Source organism: Anopheles coluzzii, chromosome 3 (genome assembly GCF_943734685.1).
Source record: "Anopheles coluzzii chromosome 3, AcolN3, whole genome shotgun sequence".
Taxonomy (NCBI): domain Eukaryota; kingdom Metazoa; phylum Arthropoda; class Insecta; order Diptera; family Culicidae; genus Anopheles; species Anopheles coluzzii.
In genome coordinates this window covers 87,294,721-87,315,609 of record NC_064671.1, presented here as the reverse complement: position 1 = coordinate 87,315,609, position 20,889 = coordinate 87,294,721, and the positions used below count along the sequence as shown (strand labels likewise).

Genomic DNA, 20,889 nt, shown 5'->3' with positions numbered 1-20,889 from the left:
TGTCTATTCCTGGTGCTGTATTTTTCTTGTTTTTTAGTAATTCCGTCCATATTTCCTTATTAATTAATTCCATGTCTATTTGGGTTGCATTGTTTGTATCTGTTCTAAATTTGGATAATTTATTTTTTTCGAAGTTTAAATCTAAAAAGTCTTTGGCTATTGACAAGATTGACAAGAGCTACTTAGAACCGATGTCATTAAAAGCTGAAGTTGAAGTTGCACCATACACATCAGACTCACCAGGTGTAAGGTTCCAGAGAGTACCAAGTGCTTGTTTAAAAGCTCCATAGTTCCGCAAAGTAATATCTTTCTTTTAATCACCCACAAAGTACGACAATTTTAAATATTTTACGTGTTGTGAAGATGTTTTATTGCAAGAACAAAGAGTTTAAGACTGTTGGTTATTCGGCTAGTCGCCAGAAAGTTTGTTTGAGGAAAAGTTTTCACTCGTTCTGTCAAAATTTGACGTTTAAATTTTGTCTTAAAACGGTCTTTGAGACCAACTGGACTTCATATACGGACGTCACACAAAGCGTAAACTTTGGCGTAAACTGGATTTCAGTCATACAACCCTGAAATCTTTTGACAGGAAGTTTACGCTCTCCCATACAAATCAAGCGTAAACTTTTTGAGTTTACGCCTCGTGTGACGTCCGTAATACACATTGGTAGGAATACAGAAAAACCGGTATTTCTGGTCACTGTGTTGCGTACATTGAGCCGCGGATCGGATCCGTTCCTGCATCCAGTCGGCACGTACGGTTCCGACCATCGCTACCCGCACTCGAGCATTTTGAGTGCGAGCGAGTGAGAAAGAAACTGGCGCGAATGGCGTCGAAAGCGCGAGCGGGACCCCCTACAGCTCGCCGCACTGGTTCCGAAATGAGCAGACGCTGCCTGAACGCCGGAAAAGTGAGACGGAGACGAGTTCGCTGAATTGACATTACCACACCACCACACAAGCATTTTGACAAGTACCGTTTCCCCATCGTGTGTGCAGCAGCAGCGCCCTGCGAGAGTTTCGCCCGAACCAATTTTGCCCGAAATGCATTTGTAAAATCCTGCATTTCCGATCAAAATAGCATTCCGCAAGCATCGTCCGCCGTGGTGTGATGTAAATTCGGCACCGAAGCTGACCTGGTGCGTCCCTACAGCCAGGTGCGTCGTCGCTGCAGCTTGATATAGCGCGCGCGCCGCGCTTGCCCCCGTTGTTCGGCGTTTTTTTATTTCAATTTTATTCTTCCTTCGCTGCCGACGGTGTGCGTTTTCCCTGTTTCCAGCTTCTGTGCGTGTCGTCCGTCGGTGGCCTCACCAGAACCGCGGCAGACAGAATCGGACAACGACTGTCAGCTCTCTCCCTGTGCGTGCGTGTGTGTATGCTTGTGTATAGTTCGCGTGCGTGTGTGTGTGCATCCTAATGTGATCCTGCGTTTTTTTTTGTTGTGTGTGTTGCACTCGGTTGGTCGGTTTTTTTCGCAAATGAAGATGTTTCCCGAGACGCTCATATCGCGCCTGAAGCAGTTGCTGACGGGCGGTGGCGGTAGTGGCGGCAGTACCGACGGCAACGACCGTAAGCGAAAAAGTGTAGCGCTGCTAGACGTCGATGCGAAAAAGCGCCGAATGACGACCCTGTCTTCGATTCCAGCGCCAGTGGAAGAGTCAATAGTGGGCAATCACCACCATCACCAACACAACAGTAGTAGCGGCAACAACAGCAGTAGTAGGCCTTTGCTGCAGCAGAACGGTGCGCACGAGGGGCTTTCCAATACGATGGCGAACGCACGGCGGCTCAGCGAAATCACCGACATGCCGCCAGTGAACCACCAGCACGTCCCGTACGTTCCCACGCTCGGCCTGGTGCAGCGGAACACACTTCCGGGTGTCGTCGGTAGCAGCCGGAGCAGCATCATCGGAACCGGTGGCGGCAACAGCAGCAACAGCAACAGAAGCAGCACCGTCATCCACAACCGGTTCGGTGCATCAGCGCTACGTCCGCTCGGGCGAAGAAACAACAATGGGCCTCCGCCGAGCTTGATCCCAATCAAGTACGCTACGGCACGGCCATCAATCGGTAGCCAGGGTAACGGCGGTACCAGCAGACCGTTCGCGGGGGGACTGTTCCGGCAGCAGCAGCAGCACATCCCGGCCGCGGTTCCGCGCCCCTCCGAACCCGGCAACGTGTCTCTGCTAGCGACGGATTTCAGCAACCTGCTCCGCTCCAAGAACAGATTGACGCCGTCGACCGGGTCCGACGGTACGGCGGCAGCACTGGACCGCGACCTAAGCGTGCAGCGCGAGGTACGACGGAAGTACGAAGCGTTGATGCAGAAGTTCATCCCGATTGCGAACAATCCCCCAGCGCTGGGTGCGTACGAGCGGTACACGCGCAAACCCATCAACGGAGATGCGGTGCAGCGACCAGAAGCGGCAGAAGCGGAGAAGAAGCACGGTGCCCCGCTGGAGCTGACGGACGATGAGGAGGAGCATGTGCAGGATGTGAGCGATGCGAGCGATGACTGTGTGGAGGTGACGAGCAAATCGGCCGGCCGCCTGTTTACCACAATCGATCCACACCAGCTGAGCGCTGCGCAGGAACGGGAGGAGGAGGAGCAATCGGCGGCGGCGGCCGCTGCTCTCCTGCCCGAGCCGGTCAACTCCGTCCGGGCGCGGTTCGAGACGAAGCACGTGTTCCGGGACGACATCATACAGGACGTGCAGGCGCGGTACGGCAGCCTGTTCAGCCAGCGCAAGTCGCTGATCGAGCAGGAGCGGCACCGGCTCGGCAGCCTGCGCCAGTGCACGCAGCAGCAGGAGACGGAGGCGCGCAACAAACTGCACCACTACGTCTGCTCGTTCTACAAGTTCGACGTGCTGGACGAGTCGGAGCTGAAGGAGGGAACGCCCGAGCCGGAGGTGGTGCCACTGCCGGAGCTGACCCGGGAGCAGCTGGACGAGATGCAGCGCAAGCTGCGCACCGGCCACCAGGTGGTGATGGAGAAGTTCAACCTGCGCATCACCGGCAACGATCTCGTCACGCTGCAGGACATGAACTGGCTGAACGATGCGGTGATCAACTTCTACATGGAGCTGCTGCGCGAGCGGGGCGAGCAGAAGCGCGACCAGGGCCTGCCGAAGGTGTACACGATGAACACGTTCTTTCTGCCCCAGCTGCTGAAGATGGGCTACGCCGGCGTGCGGCGCTGGACGCGCAAGGTCGACCTGCTGGCGCACGATATGATCGTGGTGCCAGTGCACGTCGGCGGCATCCACTGGTGCATGGCGACGATCGATCTGCGGCACAAGACGATCCACTACTACGACTCGATGGGCTCGCCCAACAACGCGGTGCTCAATGCGCTCGAGCAGTATCTGTGCGAGGAGTCGCTGGACAAGCGCAAGGCACCGTTCGACAAGACCGGGCTGACGAAGCAGAACATGCGCGACTGTCCGCGGCAGAAGAACGGCAGCGACTGCGGTGTGTTTAGCTGCATGTTTGCGGAGTTTTTGTCGCGTGACCACCCGATCACGTTCGACCAGTCGAACATGCCGTACTTCCGCAAGAAGATGACGATCGAAATCATGCTCGGCAAGCTGCTGACGTAAGTGTGTGCGGAGGACCCGGGGGAGAAAATAATGGAACAACAAAAAACCGCGGCAAATCTAATAAACCAACCAAGCTGATGATATACACACACACATGCACCCAGCACGAAAATGGAATTTTCTGAATTATTTTGACATAACTCGCGCAAGTACTCATCCCCTCCCCGTGCATGTAAAACTTCCCCTTTTTGGCGGTCATTCTGGAGGGGAAAACAAAGACTCACGCTGTACAGTGTATACACATTTATTGCTCCGTCTCCGGCTGCACCTCCTCCTCCCCCTCCTGTGCGGGCGGCGTCCGGCGTCCCTCGAGATAGCACACATCGCGCACGCAAAACCGTGCCCGGCACATCGGACAGGTCGTCTTCTTGCTGAGCCACGTGTCCCGCTCGGCCCGCTGCTGCTGCGACGCGAACCACGTCGCCAGACAGCTGACGCACCAGAGCGGCCGGCAGCCGCACGGCTGACAGCGCTCCTGCTCGGGCAGTACCGAGCCGGCCGCGTCCACATCCAGACAGTACTTGGCAATCTTGACGTCCGGCTGGGCCTGCAGGCACGCCAGGCAGCAGTCGCCCTCGTCCGGCACGTACGCGCTCGGCACGGTCGGGTTTTGGGCGACCTCCTCCTTGAACGCTTCCACGAACCGCTCGGTCAGGGTGCGGAACTGCACCGAGGGCATCACCAGGATCGGTTGCTGCAGCCGGTCGCGCAGATCCTTGATGTGCACCACGTTGATGCGTATGATGAACGGCTTGATGCGGGACTGCTGCTGGGGCTTCACGCCGATATTGACGAACTCGGCCGACTCGAGCGTGTCGGTGATCACCTCCTTGGTGTCGATCTGCGGTGTGTGAGGCGAAACAGGGAGTGGAAATTAGAAAACGGGGACGGGACAGGAGGAGTAGCATCCTACCACTCACCTTGTACGCGTACAGCAGTGCTTCACTCTGGGGGATGATATTGTGCACGTACATGTTCGTTTTAATGATCCAACTTTCCGTCACCACCAGGGTCGAGATAGCGTTGGAACGGATGATAATTTTGGTATCCCTGGTAAAAGAGAGCGAGCAGAACCGTTTGGATTGAATGGATAGAAAGAAGAAATGTGGGGAAAAAACTGCGAGAGTCCTCGGGAGGATACGTGTACGGTGTGCGCTAGCGAGAAGCAGTTGTTTATTTAATAATAAATATATGATACATTCAAACCCGATAAAAGGAACCATTCATCCCTTATGGCCATGGTCATGTCCCTCCTGTACAGGGGTTTTCAGGGGTTCCCATACTTGTGGGATACTTGCATGACTCTTTCTTACAGGAAATACACGTTATATGAGAATTGGATTCAATCGTATCTCATTTGGACAAATCCCATGAGAATTTCCAAAGAGCCTGTCCAAAAAGGGTTTCAAGGGATTCAAGAAAGTATCCCACAGCTATGAGCACCCCTGAAAAATCCTCTATACACATACCTTCGATACTCGTCGTTGATGTTGGTGGCAACGGATCGCCAATCGGGCAGCGTGGCGCTGGTCAGCAGCTGCAGCTGCTTCGCGATCGGATGATTGCTCCAACCGTCCTGGGCCCAGTAAAAAACGGTCACAGCGGCCACAATCAACAGCGTGCCGGCAGCGCTACAGAACACATCCCAGACCGTTTCCCCCAACGGTGAAGGTTGCCGCTGCACCACCATCATCTCATCCGGGTTGGCCCACATCATCAGCCAGATGAAGAGGACGTAGATGAACGGCATGGCCGAGTGGATCAGCAGCTTCACGCTGGTCGATTTTAGCTGGTACATCACGTAGTCCGTGTCGGCGGACAGGTAGCGCGAGCAGAGATGGTCCACCGTCAGCCCGACCGATTCCATCTCGGCCGTCGGGAAGATGGTGAAGAAAAACAGCATCACAAAGATGATGCCGTAAATGATGTGCGGCACCATTGTGCTGTGGGAGAAGAGAAAAATATGAGGGTGTGGAGGAGGAATGGGATTGCAAAAAAAAAAACTAAAGAACACAGCACGGGAACCGTGGCAAAACTGAAAGAAAAGGACCGTTTTTGGGAGAAAAACAAATAACCTAGTTGGCACTTGACGACGGGCGGGAGCGACGTTTTTGACAGTTGCAGCTGTCACAACAAAGGGGCAGCGTTTTTTTACGTTTTATTTCCGGACAGAACAAAACAATACACAGTTGCGTGTTCCGGCGGTGGTTCCCGGATCGGATTAATTTCGCATATTTTTTAGCATTATCAATTGCATCGTTTTAAAAGTCGCAGATGGGGTGTTTTCACTGAAATTGGAGTTCAATCTTTTGCTCAGTAAAAGTAAATCATTCCGGACCGTTCCTTCCCGATGGTACATTAGAGGAGTACTACTAAAAAACAACCGTAAAAAAGCACTCCACACCATGACTGTTACGATTAGAAGACTGCACCGGGGACATCCTGCGTCGACGGCGGGACATTATGCAGGGTCCCAGGCGCTGGCGGCAAGTGGCGCTGCCGGTGCGCAGCAACGCAGCAACAATCCGGACAGTAACGGCGAGGAGGACGGAAGTGCCATGTACACACCGTTCCCCAAGCACGTGCCGTACCCGAACACGGAGCAAAGCTCGGAGCTGATGAACGAGCTGTTCATATTCGGCTTCACCATCATCGCCAGTGCGACACAGTTTTTGCACCTGTACCGGTCCGTCTGGTGGTTGCCGAATTCGTACAACCGGCAGGCGGTGGTAAGATTAGTTTTTGTGTTGAATTGAAGAATGCGATTAAAATGGACTTCATGTGTTTTGTAGAACTTTTACCTTATCGACTGGGATTTAGCCATCTTCATCGACATTATGGCGAGCCGGCGGCTCCTGTACTGCTGCATCCTGAGGTGCATCGATGCCAACTGCCCGGAAGCGTACGCGGACGTAAGCAAAAAGGTGGCCAAGTACACGTTCCTTGCGTTTGTGCTCGCGTCCTTCGTTGGCTGCGGCACACAGATCTACCAGAAGGCGAGCTACATCCATCTGTTCGTGCTGAGCTACCCGCTGGTACTGTACCTGATGATATTCGGCCTCAATCTGGAGCAGTTTCTGCGCACGATCGTCGACACCGAGCCGAACTGCATCAACGGGATGCCGCTGCACAGCTGCTCCTCCAGTGCGGGCGCCATCCGGACCGAGATCGACGCACTGCGGACGGACTTTAACGCACGCTGCAAGCAGATCGTCTTTACCTCGCTGCTGAACGCGTACTACGCCGGCTTCGTGCCGTGCGTGCTGGCCTCGAAGCATCTGTACTACAACAACTTCTGGACCACGCAGCATCTGGCGTGCGTGTTTATCGGCGGGCTGACCATGTGCGTCACGTACTGCTTCCCGATGCGGTACTGTGACGTGTTTCACCGGGCCGCACTGCACCTCGGCCAGTGGCAGCGGGTTAGCAATCGGTCGAACAGCGTGCCGACGTACACGTGGTCGAAGACGAACATCTACCCGCACGGGACGTACGTGCGGCACATGGGCGAGGTGTACCGGTCGGTGGGCTACTGCACATCGGCCGTACCGGCCAACACTAGCCATTATAGATTTTACGTAAGTGGTGCCACAATGTCACGAAGTTGTGCCAAGCTAATCCGCGAATGGTTTCTTTTTCTTTCTGCCCTCTTTTGCAGGCCATTTTCAGCAACCATATCGTGATCTATCTGACACTGTTCGCTGTGCAGATGCTGCTGATAGTGCTGCAGCTGGCCATATTTGCGCTCACCCCGGAGTGGCAAAACGTGCTCTCGGTGGCGTTTCTGTTGCTGATCAACTTTTTCACCCTGTTCCGGATCGCCCGGGACTACTTTATCGCCCGCCGGATATACGCCAACGAGCCGCTGTACCTCGGCATGCGCATGCAGTAGAGCATGGAAGGCCCTCACACATCTCAGCTCAGTTTCTTCAGTTGCTCTGAGCAGCCGCTAGCCGGGCGGTTGTAATTTATTGAACTAACAACTATGAACAATCAATACATGAACTCTAAGCGTTACGAACGAAATTTGCACAATCTGCCGGTAGCAGTTCCTAGCTGCGCTTTGTTGCGTCCGAATGGCTGGCCGTGTCGACTGGGCCACTTCCACTAAGCTCAAGGCTTGTCTGTAGCTCTTTCAAGCTACGATTGCCATGCTGCAGCAGCATCTTGATCGCCAGCTCGTCCGTTTGATTGCGATTGTTGCGAAAGTCGGCCCGCGCCCAGTCACGCAACTCGCGCCGGCTGCTCGCGTCCGGCACCTGACGGATGGTGCGGAATATTGTCCGGTAGAGTTTGAGCACCTCCTGCCGCAGCATAAACTGTGGGAAGAAAATAGCAAGCATGGTAAACAAAATGCTAAATGATCATAGACCGGGCGCTGCGCTACCTGCTTCAGGCTAAGTGCTGCCTTTGGAAGTTTCGACATTGGTTGTAAGGTAAGTCGTACTCAAATTACACTTTCAATAGTTAAATAGACAGGTGGACTAGAATTATTACACGGTTGTAAACATTTGAAAGCTTAGATTGCTGATAGCAATGGAAACAAACGCATTCTCTCGAAGGGACTTGTGTTTGTTGTGTTTTTGTTTTTGAATGTTGTCCAATCGCGATTGAAGGGATAACCCAAAGAACAAAATTTAATACTGGGCCTTCTTAGATTATGTGACGTCTGTTTGCTGTCGAATAGTGACGTTTATGTGTAATTGGGCGGTTGTTCAAGACAAGGCGGTTGTACGTTTTGTTCAAGATAATTCAAGTATTTTAATCACTTTTTATTTGTAGTTGCTACTGCAGCACAATTGGCCGCTTTTTAAGGCGAATGAGGCCAATTGGCTCAAAGTCTCTAAAAAAATAAACAAACAAAAAAGGTGTTTTGGAGTGCCTTTTAAGCTAGCAAGACTCTTATTTTTATGCTACAAACTCAATGTCGTGATAACTGGCAGCTCATTTGGGAGTTTACATCACGCCGGCTAATTTATTTATTTATCAAAGCTAAAAAAAATGTCAAATTAGAAAATAGCGTATAGCGAAAACGCGTATCGCGAGTATGGCATATATTGGGGAATACCTGCATTTTTTTTCTTTATTGTTATAGAGACTTTGAGAAAATTGGCCTCATTCGCCTCTTTAATTTCTGTATAATGATGAGTTAAAAAAGCGCTATTGAAACAAACCTATATCTATTGAACAAATCAGTGAAGCTATCGGTTTTTTTCAATGGATATTTGATTTTCCAGTTGTTTAAGCTTAATCCGTGGTGCTTGAGTATTTTCGGGATCTTAATTAGTTGCTCATAAAACAAATGTTGTCCATTTTGTATGTAAAATATTGTTTTCCAATGCTGTCATTTATTTTTGCTTATTTTATAATATTTACAATCTAAATCTGCAGCATTTTTTTACACAATACTCACACAAACCTTAATGAATATGTCTATTATTTATTGAACATCTTCTTCTTCTTCTTTTGGCTCAACAACCGATGTCGATCAAGGCCTGCCTGTACCCACTTGCGGGCATGGCTTTCAGTGACTAATTGATTACCCCCCCCCCCCCCCCCCCCCCCCATAGCAGGATAGTCAATCCTACGTATGGCGGCACGGTCTATTTGGGGATTGAACCCATGACGGGCATGTTGTTTATGTCGTACAAGTTGACGACTGTACTACGAGACCGGCATTTATTGAATGAATTTATTGAACATAGAGTATGCATATTTTTAAGATTTTTTAGAAAGCTGACGTAACAAAAAGCAATAAAATGATAATATCTCCTTTATAAAAAAAATCACTGTACCTTTAAATTATCGCTTGGAAAATGATTTTTTAGAATTTATTTATTTGAAACCTCATTTAATCCGCTTTGTTACTCGCTTACCAGTCTATTTGTTGGTTAACAGGTTTAACATGCTGACTTTTTACACCAAGCAATATAAAAAAAATATATATAAAAAGCTAAAATAAACAACTTTCGAAGAAAGTGTTTAATTTTTATCCCAGCACACGTGCATGCGCATTGCCCAATGTGCACAGGCCGTACGTTCCACCGCATGGACGGTGGCTGCGTACAAACCGGTACCAACTTCCCATTCGTGTTTGGAAGCGCGCGAAGTGCACACGAGAGTCGCAGCGCACGCTGGCGCCGTGTGTTGCGTGACGATTTGCAGTGTGTTTGTATTTTGTGTACTTGCTGCGAGTGGTAATTTCTTTTCAAATTAAACATATCATGTTTGTTTGTAAAGCACATATGTAAATTTAACTGTTTATTTTTAAATGCGATTATCTAAAAGTTGTGAACTTATGCAGTGATTACACGTAGGTGAAGAGGTTTACAATACGTAAAAATAGATAAAAGTCCGTTTTGATGTGCATAGTCATAAAAAAGGTTGAATTTAACCGGATTTAGTAATGAAAAATTCAACACAATATCCTGGCACCCTTCCGTGATTCAGAACTCGACAAAACGCTGCCAACCAGAGTTTACCAACAGCTGAAAATGAAACCTGATATCTGAGCTTTGTGTACACCAACCCGATGGTGAAGGTGTTCTTGATCATGTCGCGGTTGTGGAAACGATTTTTTTTTGTGCTGTGTGATTGTGTTTTTATTGCAAAGAACGCTGGACGTTTTTAAGGGTGCCTTCCTTCCTATCAGATCCGTAAGATAAATCCGCATTCTTTGCCCACACGTACGGTGGTTGCGAGAAATGTTTTGCAATTAATTAAAAAAAACACGCTTGAAGCCGTTAGACGTGCAGTTGAATTAAATGTGAAAATAGAAATATTTGATGCGCGTAAAGAACGATTAAAGCATTTATTTAAACATGGTCCACACATGGTGCAATGATGCAAACGATATAACAGATCATCCCATTCCACTCGATTAAAGTGGCATCCGATGAGTTTCCGCCCATTGCTCAACGTTGCTTTCATGCGCCGTAAACACAGTGCGGCGGTTAGGGATCAATTTCAATCATTAGCATACCAATCTTTCTATCGAACGCACGCAGGAAACAGGCCGGCTGGCTGGCTGGCTGGCTGGCTGGATGGTTCGTGCCAAAAAGGGTGCTTGTTTACGTTTTTCCCATTTTTCATCGCATATCACATCACACGCGGGATTTTCTTCCGCATCTTTCGGGGGCAGGGGGTGGGGTTTGCAGGCGTGTTTGATATAAAAATACCTTCACCGACCGATTTGATCGCGGCGATGTGCTAAAAATATTATCCTAAAAAAGGGAGAAACTGCTCAGGAAGAAATTAAAATGGGGGAACCGTCTTGGAATGGGAGCAGAGAGGTGGTAGAGGCGTTCGTACAATGTTGCCATTCCTGTGAATATATTTATTAACATGTAGAAAAAAGTGGCATTAAATTTAGAGTGGATTTATAAATAGACGAAGGAGTAAATATCTCTCGCGAAACGTGAAATATTGCTATGTGAGCTATGCTCGGTGCCAGTGCGAGTGAGTGTGTGTATGTGAGTTAAAGGGTCACCGAGACTCTGAAGGTGTTTGATATTAAATTTGGCTGATTGGCCAACTGCAGCTGAACACGTTTATAGTGAAAAGAGTTTGTAAATTAAGACAGATTTTTTGTGCGATGAGTCAGTTATGATACAAATATGTAATGAAATAATTTAAATGTTTTTCGTGTTTTTTTCCAGTCGAGAGCAGTAAAAAAGCAGTGAAATTTGCTGAAATTAAGTGAACAAAGTGTGTGTCCGGAAAATACCCCTGAGGAGAAAGCATTTGAAAATAAACAAAGAACCAAAACCTTGGAAAAATTGGTAACGTTCTTCGCGAGTGGAGTGAAATCATTGCGCAGGGGGCCCCCCGGTCTGATCCCGCGTTGCCGTTTGCCGCGTGTATCGTATGACATGGGAGGAATTTGGTGGCATGTGAGCGGGATCATATTTCGTCGGGTGGTACGGTACGCGCGCAAAGAGGAACCACTGCGCCACTATCACCTTCCCTGCTGGTAGGCAGGCAGAAGCGTCTGACACTGGTCAGACAAGAATTTAACATAAAATCGCGCGATAGAAAAAAAAAACGACTGCTTCCACGTGGTGCGCATTTTGCGCGCAACTGTGTGTGTTTGTGTGTGCTTGTGTAACTGTGTCGTGTGTGTGCGTGTAATGCAACCCTAAGCAACGAGTGGGTTACCATGGCGACGGCATCATCTTCGGCGAGCACGTCACCGCCGCGGATAAAGGTGAAGAAGGAAATCTGTACCGATAACGACACGATCAAGGTGAGTGAGGTGGGAAAATTGGGCCAGAAAATCGATCCTGATTGAAAATAAACACGCAATTTGTTGCGGGGTGGTGTACGGTGGCCTTGCTAGTGCGCCACTGCTGGTCATTTGAGCCCGTTGCATTGTGCAACGGCACCAGGGCAGTACGTCACCCGTATCGTGTTTCATCGGCACGCGTGCTTCGGGTGACACGCGGAGGAAAACAGAAAAATCGATACCAATCGATCCGGAGGGCCGTTTTTCTTGACGATTTATTTTTAAGCGCAGAAAACGGAACCCGGTGGAACGTGTTGCGTGGTCGGTAGGGAAGAATATATACCTGAATTAATAATGAGAATGGTTTCTCTAAGCTCGAGTTGAAAACTACAATTGGATAACATTGTTTAAAAAGGACCATGAACAATGTTATTTTGGTTCATTGCTACGTTTATCAATTTGAAATTGAAAACATTCATTTTGTGATGAGAAATACTTCGTCCTGACCAGCGGAGTCAAACACGTGCGTTGGGAGGAAAAATTTAAAACAATTTAATGTAAATAATAATTTATTAAAATTATAATCATCTTCTACTTTGGAACAACAATCATTGTCGGTCGTGGCCTGTGGTCTGTAACACTAATGGGCATGGCTTTCAATGACTTATTGAATACTCGTAGCAGGATAGTCAGTTATACGTCTGGGGACACGGTCCATTCGGGATTTGAACCCATGACAGGCATGTTGTTACTGTCGTGCGAATTGACGACAGTACCACAAGACCGGTCCGAAATTCTAAACAACAGATACTTTTCAGGCGCTAGAAACACTTTGTGAACTTTTTGGTATACTGCAGAATTGTTAAAAACTGCTAAAGGAATCACGATCCGATTACGATTAAAACGTCAATTATTGGACTTGACAACAAAGAATTGAGCGTTATTTCTTCGGCATTTAGTGATCTTGCTTGCTTGCTTATTTGTCTGGAGACTTTGGGGTCTAGCTAATTCAGCTAATTCAGCCCTTTCTCAGTATCATTCTGAGCATCTTGCTCTCGAACGCGGCTCAGAGGGTTTCGTCAGATTGGAACAGTGTCCATGTCTCAGAGGCGTATGTGAGTACCGGTACTATGTAGGTGCTAACTAGTCCCAGCCTGAACTGATTTTTCAGGCTGTAGAATGACCGGTTGGCAGTCAGCATCCTTGCGTGCAATTCAGCTGTCATGCTATTCTCACTGCTAACCTTTGACCCAAGATAGGTGAATTCTGGTAGGGTCGCTGATGTTACGAATGTGTATTTGGTCTTTGACTCGTTTATCTGCAATCCGAGGTTCTCTTCCGCCTGCTTGATCCCTTGGAAGGCTTCTGCTTCATAGCCAATGATGTTTATATCATCAGCGTATGCCAGGATCTGAGTTATCGAAATCTCCACCCTCGAATCGCGGATGGCCCTCTCTAGCGCCAGGTTGAATATCCCGTCCTTTGGTGGTAGCCAAAGGCCCTGAGAGTTTTCCATCCATCTTCGTTGGTCATAGTCGTTCTAACTAGCCTTATCAGTTTAGTCGGAATTTCAACAAATTTACATCCATACAAACATTCAATCCATTCTGAATGCGGATGTGAGTTTGACAACACTGGAATTAAGCCCATTTAGCGCTGTATGTGCAAAAAGTGGCGCTGAAATAGACCTTTTTCGATTTTGGGTTATGTGACCGAAATTGTAATCACCAGGAGCGTTCCAACTCCTGTTTGGTCCTTTATATCTCTTATATTTTAATTATTCCCACAAAAGAATAGACTTAAAAACGAGTGGGTAAAAAGCCCCTAGGAAAGTTAATTTAAGTAAATTATAGTTTGGTAACAAAAAGAGAAAATTAATAGAAGACGTATTCTAGCTGTATTATAATGTCTAAATTGTCCATCAAAAACGAATATTTTGTCACAAAAGTACGAAAAAACATGCTTAGCGTCACGTAATCGATAGCTTAATCCTGGTTTCCCCGTCATGTTCTTTGTTTATATGAGCTGAGTAGCCATTACTTCCCAATTATCCTGGATCTGTTTTTTTTTGGTTTACGTGGATAATGTTTGCTAACATGTCCTGGTAACGGTTCAGCTGAGTTTGTACGCCTTACGTCAGCATAGCGCCTGGTATGGTGAAGTGAACCGTCCAGGTTACCTATTCGGTTACATCGGACAAAACCGCTAGTGTGGAATTGCAATTGGAGCTTGCTGCCGTAGTCCTTGCCCGCCCCAAAAACGGGACGCACAGCACTATCCTTACACAGTGGATGCGAATTCTCGAGCGCCTTGATGTATGAAACCGTACCGTAATCGTACCGGTTAGGGCCAGGGATGCTCGGGTGTCTCTGGTTCGTAATTGGACCGCTACCGCTGGACAGGCCTGAGCCTGAGGTGATGCATAGACATGGTGCTGCGTTTGATGGGTTGACGGGTAGAACACCATGAGGAACTATGATACTTTAGAGACAGGGACATTGGAAAAAGGTAAATGAGACAATACGATACTTGAAATAAATAGCATTTACATCATTTATTAAATTTATGTCATGCCAAGTATGTCTTAATTAGACAAATATCGCTTATTTAATAGAATGCTTGCGTCCTTGGGTCATCTTTGTTTGACAATGTTCATTACTGGTCTGGTGTCATATTACGATTTTCCGTTCATTTTCCTGCCTTCGTTCGTCCGTTCGTCCTAACAAGATCAGCTTACCGCGTCGTGTACAATGATGTGTGGTAGAACATTGTGCCTTTTTGCAACCCCGACTTGGCAAAGAGTTTCGCATCGCTTGATTTATTGGGAGCAGCATTTAGAGAACGGCATTTAATTCCGACATTTTTCGTGCTGCACCGGCCCCTTAACGCTGTACTGTATGGTGCCCTTTTCCCGTGGGAGTAGCAACAAGTAGTAACGAGAGCACAGCCCATCCTCCACACACCACCCTACCCGCTACTAAAAAAAAAAAAATACAGACACACACATTATCACGAACATCCTACCAGACTTTGATGCAATTTACCGCGGCTTATATTTAGTCCTTCTCGCCGTCGCCGTCGTCGTGGTCGGATCAAATGAACCACAGTGGGGCGGGGAAAAGGTTTTGTGCACACAGGGCGGGTTTTATCTTCCCCAGGCACCACGAGACACCACCACGAGGTAATGATACGTGGCAGTGCGCCGGCCCGTAAGATAGACGAACCTACTGGGCCCCGAGCGACGGCGATGTGCCTTGTGAAGTCCTCTACAATTTCAAACGGTCGGGTTTAGCTGCTGCACACCTGCCGTTGTCAGTTTCACGTTTTTTGGGTGTAGCCGGAGAGAGAGAGGGGGAGAAGGGGTCACAGGCCGCGTGTTTGATCGCTATTACCGCACCACGCTGCACGATGCCTTTTTGACGCTTCTTTCGAGGATCATTTTCACTGGTCGAAAGGTGCGAATACACGAGTGTGTTGTGGAGTGTTTGTTGATGGGTCGCTCATTAATAATTTGGCCCAAGCATGCGTCCATGTACATTGTCGTGTGCTGTGCTGGGGCAGATTAATCTATTGGATATCAAAGCAATTGGAAAAGGGCACCGGGGAATGATGACATTGTTGCTGAGCAACCGCATGGATCATGGCGATCGTTTACGTGTATTTTTAGTCCCTGGGAAAAGGGTCTATTTTTATTTATTTTTTTAAAATTACATTCAAGTCGTAAATAATTGTAATTTAAATTCATGTTTAATTTAAATTCATGACATGTAAATAATGTTATATCTTATACTTTTATTCATTTTTGGATGGATTGCCGATCATTATTTTGGAACTTTATATGACATAGTCATTTTTAAACCTTCATCTCCCCAAGATAGTGCCCCCATAATGTGACACTCGAAATGAAATGGCTAAACACACAAAAACCATTTAAAACCGTCACGGCCGATCAGCAGCCGCGATTGAAATGGCTATCCATTTCCATAATTTCCGCACGTGAAATAAAACACGCAAACATAAATCCATCGTGTCACGCTCATTCACTTTCTATCCGTGTGTGTATGTGTGTATGTGTGATGGAAAACGCGGCTCCACGCACGGGGTTTTAGCTTACCGTGTGACACCCCCTCCCTCCCCGTTTGCAGCGCGAGCTTGTAATAAATTTGGACACGGACAGGGTCCTCTCGGCCCTCGGCAGGTTTCGATTTCTATTTCAAAGACAGTTTCCCGGCAGTGCTTTGTAGTCCGCTCGTCTCCTGCGTTCTGTGTGCCAACACACGCCCGATACAAGGCGTGGAAATTTAAGACGTTTTCCTCTCTGTCTCCTACACGCGTAGTCGCGCAGCGTGCAGATTTGGACACAGAAAAATTCGTTTGGAGGCGCGTGAAGGTGTGCGCGAGTCTTTTTCGATACGCTAAAAAGCAAACTCATTTGGTTCGGTCGATCTGGTGAAATAGTGAGAAGCTGGGAAGTTTGGGGATAGGAGTGGGAGTGGGACAACAAAACTCATCCATTTGACGTTTCAATGATCATGGCGTTTGTTTGATCTTTGATTGCTATGATTTGTGTGAAAAATCTGCAGTGCCATGCATGACGCAGATGAGAAAGAGTTGGTTTGATAACAAAAATTAGTGAATTTATTTTTATTTAAATTAAAGTTTCATTTTATTGCAGTAAAACATCGAGTAGCTTAGCTTAGCTTACAAAATTTGTTGGATTTTTTCATATCGTAATCAAAGCCCTTCCCTATACTGCAGTTTTACATCTGAGCACTATTTTTTATAAATGTTTGCATTAAAACAATCGACAAAAATTGTCGATTTTCATGAGTTTATCATCACCTGCACTAACGGAACGGGATGTTAATTTCAATAAATAGTATCCCATGAGAGTCAGTAGACAAATTTTGATACCTCTATCATGATTGCTAAAAAAGGGGAATCACTTCGTTCAGAAGCGTGCGCGATCAAACTACGGTACTCCGTAGCGTCTACAACGGACTCCGTGCGGGAGTTTGTGGACGTCGTATTGTGGATGCCTGTTCCGGCATCTACAACAACTTGGCACTATTAGACAATAATCAGAGCATCGAAAGAAAGCCCGGTTCCGAATGGTCGACGGCCCTGAGTGTCAAGAAGCTCCCAATGATGTTGAAAATGAAGAGCAAGAGAAAAGACCTTACATTGTTGCGTTCGTTTGGCCCCGAGGTCGAAGTAACCGGCCAAACACTGAAATAGTACCTAAGAAACATGGACAAACGTATCAGGAAGCAGGAAGCATCGCGTCCACTGCGGCAAGCAATGACGCCAAAACTCAGTGCGATCGTTTTGGGAGAATTTCGGCGGAATTTCGATATGACACCCTAGTCCGCGAACTGGTCCAACATCTCCCAGGTGCGTCTTACAGAATTTTTCTGAATCGAAATGATGCAAAAGCTCTGCTCCAATAATTTTGTCGCAAAAAACTGCGGAAGAATTGATAAAAATCGAGGTAGATCTCAAAAGCATGCCTACACGCATGTCTTCGTCCGCCATGGTTAACATACTGGATAGCTGACGACAGGCAACTCGCGGGGTCGTAGATTTATTTTTGCATGTAAGCATGAATAATTGCCTTTCAAAGGACGTTCATGGAAAGAAATTATCTCGTTTAGTTTCTCTTGTTTTCTACAGCTAGCTGACCAACGATAGATGGTTCAAAGCATTGTAGAAGCGGCACTATTATGCCAGTAGAACATCTTTCTGTATGAGTATGATCTTTCTGTATCTTAGATTTAATTGTGGTTGTTTCTTTATGTGGCCTGTGAGCGTAGTATCCGTTGTTAATTTCTTCGCAAATTTATTTGTTAAACAATAGTCCAACGATGGATATTAAGAACCTTTATTTTCTATTTATTAGGCCTATTGAGGAGATGATAAACCTTACTTTGATTTTTTAGGTTTTCTTTGCAGTTTAGCTAACTGGAAAATGGTTAGCGAATATATTTGAGCGGAAGGTCAAGAACATTATCATATTAGATTATTAACATTATTAAAATGGCTGTGTAATTTGTCTAATTTTTGTTTTTTCATTTAACTTAAGCAATTATACTTAAACTTGCCTGGATTTTATTGATTTCTGAGACATTATTTTATAGCGATTTTTCATCATCTCAATGGAGCTTAGGTTCTTTAAAGCTTGAACGTATTCTTGATCTATTTTTGCCTTTTTTATGGTCGTTATGATAATTGCATGCGTAGAATGACTTACACGTAACAGGCCCACCGCTGGCAGCAGGTAGCTTTATCACCGCGTGTCATGCCAGTCGCCACCGCATCGTACGTTACTTTACACCGTGTTCACCGAGTCACTGAGGGGTTTTTGGTTGCGTAGAGGTTTCTTTTACATCGCAACTACGCCCGTCTTTTCCCGCATTGCGTTGCGCTGGCTTACTTTTCGCGCTGACAATTGTGTCCTGTTGTTTGACTTGTTTGTTTTTTGTTGGTCTCTCTCTCTAAAGTGTTTATGTGTCTGTGTCTGTGCATTCCCACTGCTCAAACTCATCAGGTATCATTTTTCACCAACCCGCCCCGGCAAATGAGGTGAACCATCGGTTCGTTAGCGGTTGACAAGCAAAACGGGCTACGAACGGCTACATGCATGAAACATGGAAAAAGTAACCTACAAAACAATTGTCCCGAGTAATGACGGGTCAACGAATTACCCGGGTCTGGGCCGATGACGATGACGATCGGTCAACCCAAATTCCCCCCCCCCCCCCCCCCCCCCGACTTCACAATCGGCTGTTCAGCGTCTATAGAGAGTCGTCGAAGGAGTTGCAGGGTTGCAAAAATGCTGCAGCAAATGGTAAAACCGGCTGAAATCGAATACTACCCCTACTCCGTCCGTATACTGCTGTGAATCAAATTGACAAGCGGCACCAGTGCAAGGGTTAGTGTGATAAAAAATAATGATACAAAACAACAGTACAACCGATTCAATTTTAACGTTTTTTTTAGAAGGCAAAAAACACAAATATACACGTAAATGAATGAATAGCGCAATAAATCGATCTTGCAGATTTTATTGATTTTACCATCAATTTTAAACCGAATCAATTGGTTTGAGTTGCGCTACAAGAGGAAAAAAATCTGCTTATCACACACTCACCCCTTTGTCGGTAAGGGCGGTGAGGGAACGAACGGTTCCAGAGATTTCGACTGTGATCGTCGGTGTAATGTGATACTGTTTTTGAATTTTTAATTATTTCTGTCGCTGTACGTGCGTATGCGGTTATCCTTCTGTCTTATTGGAGTTCGTTATTGGGCTGTCCGTTCGGTGACCACCGTTAAAGCCTACTGTACTGGTTGGTGATGCATCTTTTTGGGAACGTTGAACTTATTTCTTTAGGTTGCTACCAACGGGTCAATAAATTACTGTTGTGTAGCTACCACTATCTCAAGATCTTTTTACATCTCCATTTCATGCGTTACGACTGCACTGGAATGGGGATTGTTTTCACAGCGTTACTCTTAGGGAGAATGCCAATAAGAAGCATTTTTGTAACTTATGACAAACAAATTTGGCATTGCTTAGCTTTTAGCTGAAGGACCTATTTACAGTTTCTTCTTCAAAGCTCAACAAAATTGGTTCCCATGCCCCTTACGTTAACCCTACCAAAATGTGACGTGACTGTGCCGGTAACGGAACGGGACTGGAGACGTGATCCGTGCTGGAAACGATGGCCGGCGCACAGTGAAATGATTTGCTAATTGAAATGCGATCCAGTGCGAATGAAGTCGGCAGTTGATAACTTGATATTCCAGCAGCTACACGGCACTACGGGGCCGAGCGGACGGTGGCGCGGTGCTCCGTTGTCCCATACAGGTCGCCCTGGAACTGGAGCGTGCTTGCAGCGACAGTGCGAAGAAGCCGGTTGTGATTACCTGGTTAATTTTGGACTTTTTCTTTTCTTGTTACAAGTTGCACAAGAGACTCGTTACCACGCAGTGGTGTCGAATAACGGGGCCGTTTTGTGAAGATTAATTTATACACACAGCTGTCGTTTGAGTAATATCGCGGAGTGAAACTCCGGTACGGGCATTTCTGTTACACTGTTAAAGTATTAGCGTGTCTTTGTTGTAAAATTTTTGTTTTAAATTAATAGAATTTCCCAGGAGAATACACTAAATAAATGGTCAATAAGTAAGGCAATAAGAAGTTTTCGGATCACTTGTACTTTAGCTTACTTCATGTCGTAAATGTCTTATTGCACATGTTCTAATTACCTCAACTTGACAGGATGTTGGACTTTTTGTATGTTAATCCCTAATCTGTAGAGCAATCACAAAAAGTATAAGTAAGTAGTACACCAGACATCCCGCGGTCACATAGTGCAGTCCTCAACTCTTACGTCTTAATAACATGCCCGTCATGGGTTCAAGCATAAAATGGACCGTCCCCCCGTAGCAAGGAATGACTATCCGGTTGCGTGATCGGCATGTCCGTATAGGACGTTACTCCAAGTAGAAGATGAACCAGACATTAGAAACTTAGCGGTCACTTGGAGACCTTAACCTACTGTAGGAATGAAAGAAACGCTTCGCAAGATACTATATGCAGTCTACAGAATAGTGCAAAGCTTCAAGAAAACCATATATAGACCATGTTTGCTTACTTATCAGTAACCTCCACAGCTCTACATTTAGTTTCGCAGCTGAAGTATCTGGCAGAAATAAGATCACCAAGTAAACTTCGTTCAACCCTTGTGCATGAAACGAAAAGACTACCGTTAGAGGATGAGCCGAATTAGATACATATTTGTAAGGTTATCGTAAGATAAATAGATATATTTGCTGTAGCATTTACCTATAGCAAGGTTTCATCTACACATTCAGCAAGGCTTCTTTGAAAAGGAAATCGTCCTTCTAAGCATCTTTCTTTCGAAGCTTCCGAGAGTTTCTTCAAACTAATGCAGACAAAATTTGATGAGACATGGTCTTTTTTAGTACCACCATATTCTATTCCTTTTATAATAACAAGTTTCTTAACGTTGGCAAAATGCAACAAACTTAGTTTGTATA

At 46.6% G+C, this 20,889-nt stretch overlaps 5 protein-coding genes across 7 annotated transcripts in view; 3 read left to right on the top strand and 2 right to left on the bottom strand.

The window, feature by feature from the left end:
- The first annotated feature begins 809 nt into the window (after positions 1–809).
- Positions 810–3,697, top strand: LOC120955712 (sentrin-specific protease 1-like). 3 transcript variants are annotated; one of them, XM_040376811.2, is made up of 2 exons: positions 810–1,569; positions 1,645–3,697. In XM_040376811.2, the coding sequence occupies exons 1-2, from the start codon at positions 1,479–1,481 to the stop codon at positions 3,600–3,602; spliced, it is 2,049 nt and encodes a 682-aa protein (XP_040232745.2). In that variant the 5' UTR covers positions 810–1,478; the 3' UTR covers positions 3,603–3,697. The 3 variants fall into 3 exon arrangements, with proteins under 3 accessions (XP_040232745.2, XP_040232744.2, XP_040232743.2); XM_040376810.2 differs by having other exon boundaries at positions 812–1,139; positions 1,280–3,697; XM_040376809.2 differs by having other exon boundaries at positions 812–1,157; positions 1,280–3,697.
- Positions 3,698–3,830: 133 nt separating this feature from the next.
- LOC120955714 (E3 ubiquitin-protein ligase TM129) lies at positions 3,831–5,671 on the bottom strand. Its single transcript, XM_040376814.2, has 3 exons — positions 5,072–5,671; positions 4,523–4,652; positions 3,831–4,443 (listed from the first exon to the last, which is right to left on the bottom strand). Exons 1-3 carry the CDS (start codon positions 5,539–5,541, stop codon positions 3,847–3,849), a joined length of 1,197 nt encoding a protein of 398 aa, XP_040232748.2. The 5' UTR covers positions 5,542–5,671; the 3' UTR covers positions 3,831–3,846.
- A 30-nt stretch (positions 5,672–5,701) lies between these two features.
- On the top strand, positions 5,702–7,628 carry LOC120955713 (transmembrane protein 39A-A). Its single transcript, XM_040376812.2, has 3 exons — positions 5,702–6,331; positions 6,395–7,180; positions 7,261–7,628. Exons 1-3 carry the CDS (start codon positions 6,008–6,010, stop codon positions 7,492–7,494), a joined length of 1,344 nt encoding a protein of 447 aa, XP_040232746.2. The 5' UTR covers positions 5,702–6,007; the 3' UTR covers positions 7,495–7,628.
- On the bottom strand, positions 7,523–8,203 carry LOC120955715 (LYR motif-containing protein 2). The gene is made up of 2 exons (XM_040376815.2): positions 7,990–8,203; positions 7,523–7,921 (listed from the first exon to the last, which is right to left on the bottom strand). Exons 1-2 carry the CDS (start codon positions 8,026–8,028, stop codon positions 7,655–7,657), a joined length of 306 nt encoding a protein of 101 aa, XP_040232749.2. The 5' UTR covers positions 8,029–8,203; the 3' UTR covers positions 7,523–7,654.
- Positions 8,204–9,706: 1,503 nt separating this feature from the next.
- LOC120957655 (phosphatase and actin regulator 4B) overlaps positions 9,707–20,889 on the top strand; it is a 33,484-nt gene continuing 22,301 nt past the window's right edge. Inside the window, exons 1-2 of the mRNA XM_040379964.2 lie at positions 9,707–9,799; positions 11,261–11,847. Of these exons, the coding sequence (XP_040235898.2) occupies positions 11,761–11,847 (87 nt within the window). The 5' untranslated portion in view covers positions 9,707–9,799; positions 11,261–11,760. The remainder of the gene's footprint in view (positions 9,800–11,260; positions 11,848–20,889) is intronic.